The sequence below is a fragment of the Argentina anserina genome, chromosome 6 (assembly GCF_933775445.1).
Source record: "Argentina anserina chromosome 6, drPotAnse1.1, whole genome shotgun sequence".
NCBI lineage: Eukaryota > Viridiplantae > Streptophyta > Magnoliopsida > Rosales > Rosaceae > Argentina > Argentina anserina.
In genome coordinates this window covers 955,387-968,351 of record NC_065877.1, presented here as the reverse complement: position 1 = coordinate 968,351, position 12,965 = coordinate 955,387, and the positions used below count along the sequence as shown (strand labels likewise).

At 37.3% G+C, this 12,965-nt stretch overlaps 2 protein-coding genes across 2 annotated transcripts; one reads left to right on the top strand and one right to left on the bottom strand.

Annotated features, from left to right (window-relative positions):
- Positions 1-141: 141 nt before the first annotated feature.
- Positions 142-1,825, bottom strand: LOC126799506 (rubisco accumulation factor 1.1, chloroplastic-like). The gene has a single exon (XM_050526719.1). The coding sequence runs from the start codon at positions 1,755-1,757 to the stop codon at positions 414-416; it is 1,344 nt and encodes a 447-aa protein (XP_050382676.1). The 5' UTR covers positions 1,758-1,825; the 3' UTR covers positions 142-413.
- Positions 1,826-11,742: 9,917 nt separating this feature from the next.
- On the top strand, positions 11,743-12,712 carry LOC126799512 (ethylene-response factor C3-like). Its single transcript, XM_050526727.1, has one exon. The coding sequence runs from the start codon at positions 11,823-11,825 to the stop codon at positions 12,537-12,539; it is 717 nt and encodes a 238-aa protein (XP_050382684.1). The 5' UTR covers positions 11,743-11,822; the 3' UTR covers positions 12,540-12,712.
- Positions 12,713-12,965: the final 253 nt, after the last annotated feature.

Here is a 12,965-nt window from a genome sequence, read left to right as displayed (position 1 = left end):
GTCTTGTCACAATAGATCAACAACCTTCTGCAAATAGGTGATCATTGTTTGTCTCAGGGAGAATGATACCATCAGTTTTTCACGTATCGAAGACGGCTCACAAACAGATCATGAATGAGAACGAATTAAAATCACAGTGGATTGTGAAGTCATAAATATTGCTTATACATTAATCAAATGTAAGATCAACATACAGAGTAAACCCTCCTACAAAAAGATCAAAACTCTGGAAATTACAACAACATGGCCATCAAGGCTAAAGAAGCAAGGAGAGGGGAAAAAACCCTGTCTTGAGCATTGATCTAAACCTCATCTCATGTGTCCAACATTACTGAAATTCTTATATCTAAACTGTATAAATCTCCATTGTAACTTGTTACAAAGATTCACAGCTACAAAATCCTCACATTCCTTCACTCCCAATCTTCCTCAGCCAATTCATTTTCTGTATCATCTTTAGGTGGCCTCACTATCAACACCACAGTCCCCAAACTCTCCTTCACTCCGGCTTCCTTCAATGCCGATCCCCTCTCAACCTTAAACCCCAAACCCTCCCCATCCACGGCCGCCAAGTAAAACCCATCATCGGCTGCTACCTCCTTCTTGCTCCTATCCGCCACCACCAATATCGGCTCCTCCTTGTACCACCTATTCACCTTCCACGGCAACACCCTCGCATCACTAAACGAAACCACCACTCCTCCCTTTGCTAATCCCACAACTGGCTCCCACCCCGGCAGCACCACCCACCTCTTCCACCCCTTCTCCGCCGCCACCACTCCAAAGTCCCCCTCACTCGCACACTCCCACGGCGCCTCCATTACCTCCTTATCCTTCTCCTCCGCCTTACAAACTGGCAATAGCACTACCCTAGTTGACTCTGCCACCTCCCCCAACTTCAGCCTCACCACGGGAACCTTCACCGCCGCCACAACATCCCCTTCCTCCTCCCCACTCCCACCACTCTCCCCCTCCAACTCCTTGACAATCACACTCCTCGCAATCTCAGTCCCCACAACCTTCAAAGCCTCCTCCAACGCCGCAGTCCTAGCTTCACTAGGATTCTTATACTCCCTAGCTTGCCTATAGTACATAAACCCCAAGCAATCTCCAGGGTGAGTATAATCAAAGCTCTCCCAACCCTTATCCCCACGCCTCCTTGGGAAGTCCTTGGTCGCACGAGCCAAGTCCCCAGCTCCTTTGGAATCAAGCTTCTTCTCCACAATGAACCTCGCCGCCGCCGCCCGCTGCTGAACACTCAGCAGCCTAATCTCGTACAGCAACTCCGAACCTCCGGTGTCGAACTCGGCCACGATTTCCGGGTCGGTGTTGGAGTGAATGAGAGACTCCCTCACTTGCGCCGCCACGACAAGGCGGTTCTGCTCGACTCCGTTGATGCCTGTCATTTCCTCAATGTTGGGAGGCGTGAAGCCTTGTTGGAGAAGCGAAGGGATCAACGGGGCGTACTCGTACCAGAGGCCGAGACGGTTGGCGAGGATGTCGAGGCGGCCATTGGCGTCGAGGGAGCGGTACTTCTCCGGGATCGGAGATGGGGGCGGCCGGAAAGGTTGGTAGACTTGTTTTGTGGGTTCTTTAGAGGCAGAGGGGAGGTTTTGGATGGAGGCTGAGATGGGTTTAGGGGAAGGTTTGGAGTGGTGGAGGGAAGGTGGGTGAGGGCTGAGGAAGGTGGTGGAGGTGGAGGTGGAGGTGAAGGGAGAGAAGGTGGGTTTGAGGGTGGTTGAAGTTAAGGAAAGCATGGTGGAGAATGGAAGTGGATAGCAGAGGAGAGATTTGGTCTCTTCCCTTATCTCTCTAAGAAGATGATGAAGAATTGAAGATGATGATAGCTTCTCACTTTCAGTTGGGACAGTGGAACTAGTTGGTTCAATTCTGTTAAAACATTTCTGTGGGCTGGACTTGAGTTTGTTTCTGGCCCAGCCCAATTTCGCAACATCTTCGTCGCCATCACTAAACCCTAAAATGAGTGATCACCTACAACATCACTAACTTCACAACAGTCTGTGTGTGTGTTATATAGCTCACCGGAAAACACTAGCTTGCCACCGGCGCCGACTTTTCAAAGCTTACGGCACTGCCGGCATCAGTCTTGTTGCGAACAGCTTGAAAGAGAAAATCGACCGGTCTAACCACGGAAGCTTTGTCGATCAAGGAATAATCAATGTTCTGTTGTAAACTTGTATTGGGTGAATGTGATTGAAGTGTCAACCCCATCTCTAGCCCTAGCCTAGTCGCACTAGAATGTGAAGCTCTTAGATACGTACTGTTAACGACCTACTGTTTCCCGGAAGTAAATTCCTTGCGATCTGTTAATGCTTCATATAAAAAAATACTGTTTAACTGGAGGATAAGAGCAGTGAAATTGGAGCATTATTAGAAAGCGAGAAAAAATTTGGCCATTGACTCATTGTTGTTTGTCACCACTTTGTGAACTCATTGTTGTTTATCATTATTTTGTACAAATTATCATCCTTAATAGGTCTTACTTTGCATTGGCTCATTGCTCTATCAGTGAACTACACCAATTTGGATTGGATCTCTTTTCCTCCCAAGAATCATACGGTTCAACTAGTGGAATCAATAACTTAACCCTAGCTAGTACTAAATAAATCTATCTTACTTCACCAGTACTGTGAAAATTTTGACCAAGTTCCATGCCAAGTGAAAGTGATGGAAAATTGGAACGTACCTCCGCAGTCGGGAAACTATTATCTAAATCGAAACTCTTACGGTCTTACCCTTTCATAGTCAATCAAAGGAATTTGACTCTAATAGTAGCATGCACTCACAAGGTGGTCTTTTCAAATCTCCTAATTATACCATGTTTTCTTGGCAAAGGTGCATGGTTATGGCCTTATCGCTGGTAAACGGCCGGGGGGTTGAGAGGAGCTAGCGGTCACCAAAATCTATTTGCTCCAACTAATAATAGAGTACTGATCGATGTAATGTCGTTTCACAACTATTGACAAACGAGAAGAACACGAGTATTGACAAAGGTAGTATTGTAGTAATATGAGTTTTTGATTTTTCTATTCACAATCTCGTTCATACGGTTAGTAGCTGACCGTAGAATTAATGTCCAACCACCATTAGATGTAAATCTAAGGGTTGAAAACAAAATAACTTAATTTTAAAAAGATTCTCCTCACCTTTAGATTTACATCTAATGGTGGTTGAACATGAATTTCACAGTCAGTAACTGACCGTGTGAACGTGATTGTTGATATTCATAGTTAGAGCTTCAAAACTACAATTTGATAAATAGAACAATCAAAGCAAGACAACTCAGCTAGTAGTGACCAATTTGGGTATGTATATCCGTCACTGACGTCAAGGGTAGCAACCGCGGCCGGATATTGATTTTCTTGTTCTATGTATAGTCCATTAGACTCCGATGTTCATATAACCCCATTAGAACTCCGATTTGATAAAAAGCTAGACACAAGAAAACTCGACTATAAGTGATCAATATGAGTAAGTATGGCTGTGTTTGGTACAACTAGGCTTATAAAAAAAATTAGCTTATGCTGATTTTTTAGAATAAGTGGCTGATAAGTAAAATAACTAACTATTTGGTAAATTAGCTTATATAAGTGGCTGTTAGTAGCAGAAGTTATGACAGAGCGTTTGGTAAACTCAAACTGACTTATGCTTTTAATTTGTCAAATGACCAATTTGGGCATGTAAGATAATTTTGGGTCAATTTGAGTTTTGCTTGAAAATATATGACATCCAATTATTTAAAATTATCTTAAATAAATATATTCTTATATTGATAACTTAATTTTAATTAGGATCATGTAAATACATAAATATTCATACACGTGTATTCATCAAACTTTGAGCAATCATGATTCTTAATGTATCCATTTCTTGTGCACCATGATGATTTTGTTATTAATTTTGTTCTTCTTGGAAAATTACAAAGGATTTACAAGCCCTGTCAAATAGAAGTTAGCATGATAAAAAATGTGGAGACAAAAACCCACTCCTTTAGAGACCAACGTTAGATTACAAAGTTGAGTAGTTAGATCTAGAGCAAAAACTCATATGCTTCTTAGTTCAGGCTTCAGTCATGTCTAAGCCTTACCTTCCTTTTCAGCAGAACCTGAAATTGTACACAACACATATTAACACAAGGCAGAACACCAGCATAATCCAATATACTTAACAAGAGTTAATAACAGAAACGTAGAACACCAAAAGAAGGTGCAGCAGTGAGTACCTAACTTGAAAAATTCATCACGAGTTAACCACTCCATAGAAATTCACCAAAATTTCCAAATTATTAGTACACACATAAAATAACAACTCCACCAATTTTCAAGCAAAACAGAGTCTTATATCTTAGTCAAATTCGAATTCAAATGAGCAGAGATTAATGGATGTGGGATTGTGCTAGTGCTGGGTGGTTTGGTTCAAATGTGGGTTTTACTTTCTGCTTCTTTCGTTTGTGTGTGGACATTGTTGTCATCATAAATTAAACAGTATTTGAATTTTAACGTATGTTAAGTTTGAGATTTCTGGTTAGTAGTTTGTTAACAAAGATGAGTGGAACTACTTTTTTTTTTTTTTTTTACAGAACTGAATGCAGAGTCGATAAAAACATCCGTCACGTACCACACATTCACCGTTCACTTCACCACCTTGAAACTTTTGACCGGAATTTCTTATGTAATAGTGAAGGTTTGAACTTCGGAAGACTTTTCTAAATACTTCTGGAAGAGTTCTTCCTTGATCGAAGCTTTGATTTTGACCAACCTTTTATGAAGTCAGGTACTCCTTTAGCAATCATAGCCTTCTTCCCATTCACAACACTATAAAAATATATTAGCCTGACCAAGCTTTTGAAAACACAGTCACCATGTAGTGAGAGTATAAAAATATCTTGCTAATTGGGTGATTAAATAGTATAATAGAAACATGGGACATACAAAGTTAAAGATAGCAACTAATAACAATACCCGTGCTCTAGTGCAGCGAAATATAAAGATTCAAAGATTTGGATTTGAAGACCACCAAAGCACTGAAACTTGATAAAAATTCAAACGACAAATACAGTAGAATTTTGTTTATTTAATATCTGATTAATTAATAAACTCGCTAAAATAATATTTTTTGCCGGTCCTGACTCGTGACTAACATGTTAAATTAATATTTTGTTAAATTTTTAAGATAATATAAATTAATAAGGGCATAGTTTATATAATAAATTTTACATTTATGAGGATTTCTTTCAAAAAAAATTGTTAATTTAATTATCATCAAATAAAATAATACAATATATCGAACAATTGAAAAACAATATATGTGATACATCCAACAATATGGTGCGTCAACAAAAAGTAAAACTTTTGTTCTTTGAAAAAGTGAAAGAAAAATAGTTATTATACCTTGATACATTAATAAGTTATTAATTAATCGATAAATTAATATATTAATATCTCGCTAAAATAATAAATTTTCTTAGTCCCGAACATATTAATTTATAGAGGTTTTATTGTATTAGAAATTTTTTGTTTTTCTGCTACGTAAAATCTGGTCTTCCTAGGGTTTCAAAGTTTTGAGTTTTCTCTCCTTCCGGTGACGCTGCCACCCCGGACGCGCTACCGGATGGGAGTTATGGTGGATCATATGGTGGCCTAGCAAAGGGGGTTGTGGTGGTGGATCACACGAGATTGGTTCCTCCAGGTTTGGTCGACGATGTGTGCTCTTTGTTTTCCAATTTGCAGTGGTATTGATTCGACGACTGTGCTATATTTGGTGTTGTTCATGAGTTACTAGCCTGTGTCTACAGTGGGAATATGGCGCTAGAGGCCTGGAGTGAATTTGGGATATGGGGAGCGGAGGCATCAAACGATTTGTCTGGGTTCTCTTCCAACTCGGGTCGGATCTTTGGCAGTTCTCTTTGTTGGTTTGAATCTAGATGGGCGGTGAGGTTATCAACGACTTGGGTGGTGATGATGGCGGTGGACGGCGTTGACATCGGGTTGGTGGCTCTACAACTAGAAGGTGGCAGCGACTGTCGGTTGACTTTTTGGACGATTGGTCTTGGAATCCATGGAGGTGGGCCTGGGTCCTTTTGGGCCTAGGATGAGTCTACTAGGTTGTCTTAAGTAGGCTTGGGTCTGTTGGCCCAGGTTTTTTTGTTGGTTTTTTTGTCCCTCTTTGAGGGTTTAGTGTGTCAGTTTGGTCGTGTCATTGAGTGCACATGTTTATGGTGCATGTCATTTTCAGAGATTATTTAAAAGTCGGTTCTTTTATGGGTGTCAATGTAATGAGGAGGTTGTCTATGCAAATATGCTGAACGTTTTGGTATGTGATGCTATTTAAGCGATTCTCTTCTTGAGATTAGCGGTGAGTAGACTATTGACTACTTCTGGAATAAGAATTGATTGGTTCATGATTGCGTTTTCTTGGCTCATATCTATTGTTTTTGCGATAGTCTTGTGACTAGCAGTGTTTGATCGGACAGAATGCGAGAAATCTTATTCCACCACCGAGTGTTCTATTTGTTGTAATTTTGTTTGGTGATATATATTTTTCCTTTTCTAAAAAAGAAAAGGAAAAGAAAACGACTGAAACTTGATATAACTACTACTCCATTATTATTTGACTCGATATTCGTTGTCTGTTTTTTTTTTCTGTTTCATTTATTTCTTTTGAGTTTTGGTCTATGCTTCCATTGAAGGTAATTATAATGAACGGTGACACTTTGGCTTGATACAATGCACCACATGCTTGATATCTCTGTATATCGATATTTATCAGTGTCTGTCGAGTGTAGCCTTACCAATTCAACTACATTTACAGTTTTGATGTTTGAAATCACTTTCAAACTCAGTTTCGATCTATCGTTTATAGTCAATCATTCTACAAAAAAATGTATTTATACATATGGACATATGTATGGTGGTGAACTCGATCATGATGCAAGTGGCGAGCGACGTATCACTATAGATATACGCATACTTGCATAGCTATGTGCTCAGTTGCCCACGAGGGAAATGAACCAAGTGATAGACGTTATACACTAGTACGAATCATAGTGAAGCCATAGCTATGCTTCAAATACTTCAATTGAATGACATATATGTACAGCTCGGCAAGGTTCATGCACTTATTATTAAACCAAAGCTACAAAGAGTGTACTGCACTAGATATAGCTACCAAGTTGCAAATATATGTACCTCTCTTTCTGTTTTCTTCCAATTTCAATGGAGCTAGACAATTTGATTCTTAGCCATGATTTGAGTGTTGGGAATTACTGGAAACTGCTGTTTTCTCTAAGTTTATAACAACGCGCGTGTTGAATTGGATTGGGATATCTGATGAGATATGCATTGATTGACGACCTCTTCTTTTGGTTAGCATTGATCCAAATATCTAAATATTTTTCAATTGGCGAGTTTTGCTTCCTAGCTGGGAATGATGCATGACTAAATTAATTACCGTGAACGTATGAGGTCCGTTTTGAGCAGTAGTGTGGTTGAAGTAGTAATGAATCACTGCTTGTGTCTTCGTGATAGCCAATATATTATGACCAAGCTGATCGATCCCGGTCTGATCCTAGATAGTTCAGTATTTCAGCTACTGAAATTTATTGCATAGATTTTTCTTTCTGTATTTTTGGTAGAGTGAAGCAAGTCAACTGGTGAAGGACATAGACTTTACAGTAAAACCTCTATACACTAATAGTCTTAAAACCGATGAAATTTAATAATTTATTTATTTATCAATGTGTACTAAATATTTTATTTCACTTTTTCAAAGAAAAATAATTTTACTTGTTTATGTACTTATTAAATATCTTTTTTCCGATGTAGTTTAACTTTCTAGAGTCAGTGAGTCACTATATATTGGTTGTGTATAATAGTGTATAACACAAACTGCTAATAAGATACTCTATTACTTGGAGTCAGTTTGTCCTTTATGTTGAAATAATTTTTTTTTACTAATCTATGATCTAATTTTATACAAGTCATCACTCTATATTTTGAGACTTACTATATATCAGTCAGAACTACCCTTCGTTCCATTTCATGTGACGATGTCTTATATTATTTATCGATAATTACTTGTGTCTAGTCGTTGTGTGAAGACTAGACATGGCACCTAAACCTTTACCCCTTTTGAGCAATAAAAACTATACTAATCTTGCTCCAAGTTCTAAGACCCTTGCGTCCCAAAACTTGTATATAAATTGTTGCGAGTACAAAATATGGGGTCTTGTTCACGGATCTTGTATTCAACCTCTGGTCCAATTAACCTACACAAAATCGGGGTTAAAGTCAAGGACTAGCGGTGCGCTGACCTATGATTTTCTGAAGCTTAAGTTAGATCTGGAGCGGGACGAAAGTTTGTAGATTAAAGACTTAGGAGTATGTTACCCTTTAGGAGGTTTCTAACTGTTTTTATAAGCGCATTGGGGGAAGTGTTGTTTCTATTTCCCGATGTGAGAGAGTGCTCGTACAATATGTTTTTACTGCTTTAGCAAGCCATTTTAGTAGTGCTGGCGACGGCACCGGAGCTAGAGGTAGCAGAACCTGCCCTGCCATTGTAAAAGTTCGCTTGTATACATCCAGAACAAGCAGTTGTACCATTTCGTTTGCCATTTTCTTTGATTTATATATGATATTGCCATATATGCGTTTGCATGTAATATTGCTCTTTAATTTAATTTTGAGGATTTATTATTTATGTTTTGGAGTTGAGCATCAAACTCCAGCAGCAGAGTTTCATAAAGCAGAAATTTATAAGAAAGAGACAGCTCGATCCGTTTCTTCCAACATGGCCACTTGCTTGCTATACGACGTGATAATTTTGAAATCTCCATTTTTGCTGGGACAGCACATAATTTTTATAAATCAAATCAATGAGAAAATCGATCAAAATCTGAAGTGGTTGTATATCTCAAATCTCATCTAGCCAGTCGTCACCTTTGAAAATTTTGCTCTCAATATGGTTTGAAATGCACGTCATTAAGCCGTCAAATATGAAAGTTTTTGTAGTAAAAATTCAGACTCGATCTTATTCTCTATTGCACGATTTCAATCTGCCCTTAATATATCCGCAATCACGTAAAGACGCAACCAATTTCATACCACATGTTAATTTTATGCAACGTCTCTTTCACAAAATGTGTCCAAATTGGACTAATTATGCCCCATGTAAGTTCGAACCTGCATTATTATTAGAATCAAAGGAAAAAACTTGCGTACAACTTAATATGTACATGCGCATCCGAATTCATTTTTATTTTTTTACTTTTTACAATGTAAATAAAAAATTAAAACCGTTCAAAAGTTAAATAAATCAATAAAGATCATCTTTTTAAAAAATTAATCTAAATAAAAATTGTTTTCATAGTTGATTGCATCAAATAAATTGATGACTGATCATGAGACTACTAACTTTCATTATGACTGTTCATTTGTTTCATGCAATCGACTGAGTAACGATTTTTGTTTGCATTGATTTTTTATAAAATTTATCTTTATTGTTAAACTAAACTTTTAAACAGTTAAAATCATATATTTGTATTCCTAAAATATACAAATAAGAAAGAGTTCGGACGCGCACGTACAAATTAAGTTTTACGCAAATTTTTCCCAGAATCGAAGCACACATCAACTATATGACAAACTCTCCCGCTACTGTATATATTTCTCAATAATAACAAAACATTAACAAAAAATGACCACTCGATCATGCATATCGTATATATGATGCGCATATTGTTCAAATATAGAAACAATTAATTAGTACTTGATTTATGTGGCATGGAAAATCAACTGGAATCTATGCACCATGTAACTCACGTACCCTATATCGATCTCTACGTTGCAGACAAAGAAACCTAATAGATTTGTTTGAGTTAACTACTGCTAGCTACTACTACTACGTCAACGTTCACTCACCGGAAGAATAGATCGAGAATTAGGTTCACATTCATATAGGTGGAACCCCGTATTACTAATTCATATTACGACTATACAATGGTAGAATTATAAATAATGAAAGTGCGCCTATAGCTAAACAACATTTCTTAAAACTCGATATCCAATAATTTTGGCTCTGACATATATACTAGTTGCAAAGAAATTGATGTCCCGTGAATCCAATACCATATTATAAACGAGCACTACTAGGGCGCCACATTGTGGCGCTAGATTTAACGTATGTGGCATGCATTGTTATTTTGTCACGTCAGTAATTAAAATAATTATTAAATGTTTATTTTTAAATGAAAAGACAATTATATATTTGTTAATTCAACGGCTCTAGATCTTATAAAAATTATATTTTGTGGTTATTTTTATATCATTTCTTTTTTCATCACGATAATGATTCTAAATTACAGTTAAAAATTTAATATTTACGAAAGTATGCTTAAAATATATATGTGTGTCAGTGTGTGTGTGCGCAAAAAATATTTTCAAAATTAAATTCATCTGATAAAAATATAGACGTGTGTATCCTAAATAATTTTGTTAGATATTTTTGTAATCTAATTAATAATTCAATAGAGAATATATGGTAATTGTAGTCATAATTATATCCATTAATATAATTCGTAAATATAAAAAAAAATTAGAAACTGAAAAACTCATTAATTAAATTTGAAAAATTTATTGACATACTTAGTGACAGAAAAATGAGATTTTTTTGGTAAGATTCTTAATTAAGAGGATACACAAATTCAAAAAAAATTGATTAATTCAATTAGAGGAAAACTTTTTGGTAAGATTCTTTTGTTTTGGTAATTAATTATCCGTTATTGTTGAAATCATCTTGAATAAATAAATGATAAAAATTAAATTATTTACAAGGATATGATTGTTTGTTTATGTAAAAATAAAATTTTGTAATATTTTAATTATTGACGTAGAATGGTGATGTGTTGTGTCACATAGGATTATGACGTCAAATTTGATGACAGTAAAACATTTTTCATTATAAATAGTTATGAGCATTTAGGTGATCGAATACAAATAGGACACAACAGTGGCCGATGACCTACGTATGGAAGACACATCAATGGCGATGAGGGACGTTGCCCTAAAATAAACTCGATGATTAAGCCGATGACGTCAAAGACAAAAAATTGAATTGAATTGAATCGAATTCTAAACCCGACCTGACTTGGCCGCCATGTTCCATGATCTCTTTGACCCACGTGGATTAACTTCGATCATTCTCGGACCCATTAACGACCTAGAGTTCTGCATCGTCCCCTCCCTTCATTATATATTCATCTCATTCAAAACTACTTTCAATCCCTTTCACCATTATTTTCAGTTCTTTAGCCTCATATTTTGTTTAAACACATGCCTTTACTGGTGCTAGTCATTCTTGACAGTCTTTTGAGTTTATAAAAGTTTGAATCACTTTATTTATTATTAATTGATTTTTAATGTAAATTTTAGATTAATTTACTATAACATCAGAGCGGGTTAGCCGCATTCATATGTGAAGCTCAAATAGCCACCTAAAATGTTGTCCACGTGTATGACTTAAGAATTCGCCACACGTACGAAAACGTGTTGAAATTATACATCTCACATGAGAAAATAAGACCTAACATGGGAGTTTATAAAATTTTGAGTCAATTCTATTACCAATTAGTTTTATATACACTTTTATCACTTCCCTCCTATATTTGCCTCTATATAAAGTCCCAAATCCGCTCGAACGATCATTTCCAACAACATACCATACCAGACTACACCACTCACTAGCCAGCTACTTCGAATTATCAGAGAAGATCAAACAAGTTCATCATCATCTATTCCGGTTTCGAAATGGACTCTTCATTCCTCCGAAACCCTTACTCGGAATTTTCTTTTGAGTCTTGCTCTTCGTTCAGCTCTCTGGATTCTGAGCCCTCCTGGGATATGTTCAATTTCGATCGGAGTTACAATCAAGTTCAACAACCCGCTCAGCTACCTTTCAACGAGAACGACTCTGAAGAAATGGTTCTTTACGGAGTTCTTGCTCAGGCTGGCGCCGGAGACTCCTCCGACGCCACCAGTACCCCAAACCATATAAAAGATCATGAAGAAGTGAACTCCAGCGCCGCCATGGAAGAGGAGGAGACCATGAAGGACGAGATGGCATTTAGAGGAGTCCGGCGGAGACCATGGGGGAAGTACGCGGCGGAGATAAGGGATTCAACCCGAAACGGCGTGAGAGTCTGGTTGGGAACCTTTGATACAGCCGAGGAGGCAGCGCTAGCTTACGACCAAGCTGCATTTGCAATGCGGGGCACTTTGGCCGTACTTAATTTTCCGGCTGACGTTGTTTACCAATCGCTCGTAGACATGAACTACGGTTTCGACGAGGGCTCATCTCCGGTGTTGGCCTTGAAGAAAAGGCACTCCATGAAGAGGAAATCAGCGACAAACAAAAAGAAGAAGGACGTTCAGAAGTGCGATTATGATGATGTTCTGGAAAATGTGGTGGTCTTTGAAGATCTTGGTGCTGACTATTTGGAAGAGCTTCTGGGTATATCTTCTTAATATCGATCTGAAGTTCTGAACTACTCCATCCAGTTTTGGACCCTATTTTCTATTTTTTTTTCTATTTGGGTACGTTTACGAGGGCCACTACTTTTGCTTTTCATTGATATTTATCCTTCACTCTTTTCTGTAAATTATTATCACAAGTTCACAACAAGGAATGAGTAAGCTTGTATCAAATTATTGATAATAACGTCAGCTAGCTTTTAGGACAAGATTGGAGTACGTATGTACGAATAGTTCTTTCTTAAATTGTGCTTTATATGATAGACTGATATAGTACTTGGTACTTAGTAATTGCTCTCTATACCAATCTCAGCTACAGAATAAAAAGCTCATGCATTATTAGTCATACCAATATATATATATATATATATATATATATATATATATATCTCACAATTTACGGCTTCAATACGTATGAAA

What these genes read in the sequence shown, in the direction of transcription:
- LOC126799506 (XM_050526719.1), bottom strand. Translation starts at nt 1,757, where the DNA reads ATGCTTTCCTTAACTTCAACCACCCTCAAACCCACCTTCTCTCCCTTC.
- LOC126799512 (XM_050526727.1), top strand. Translation starts at nt 11,823, where the DNA reads ATGGACTCTTCATTCCTCCGAAACCCTTACTCGGAATTTTCTTTTGAG.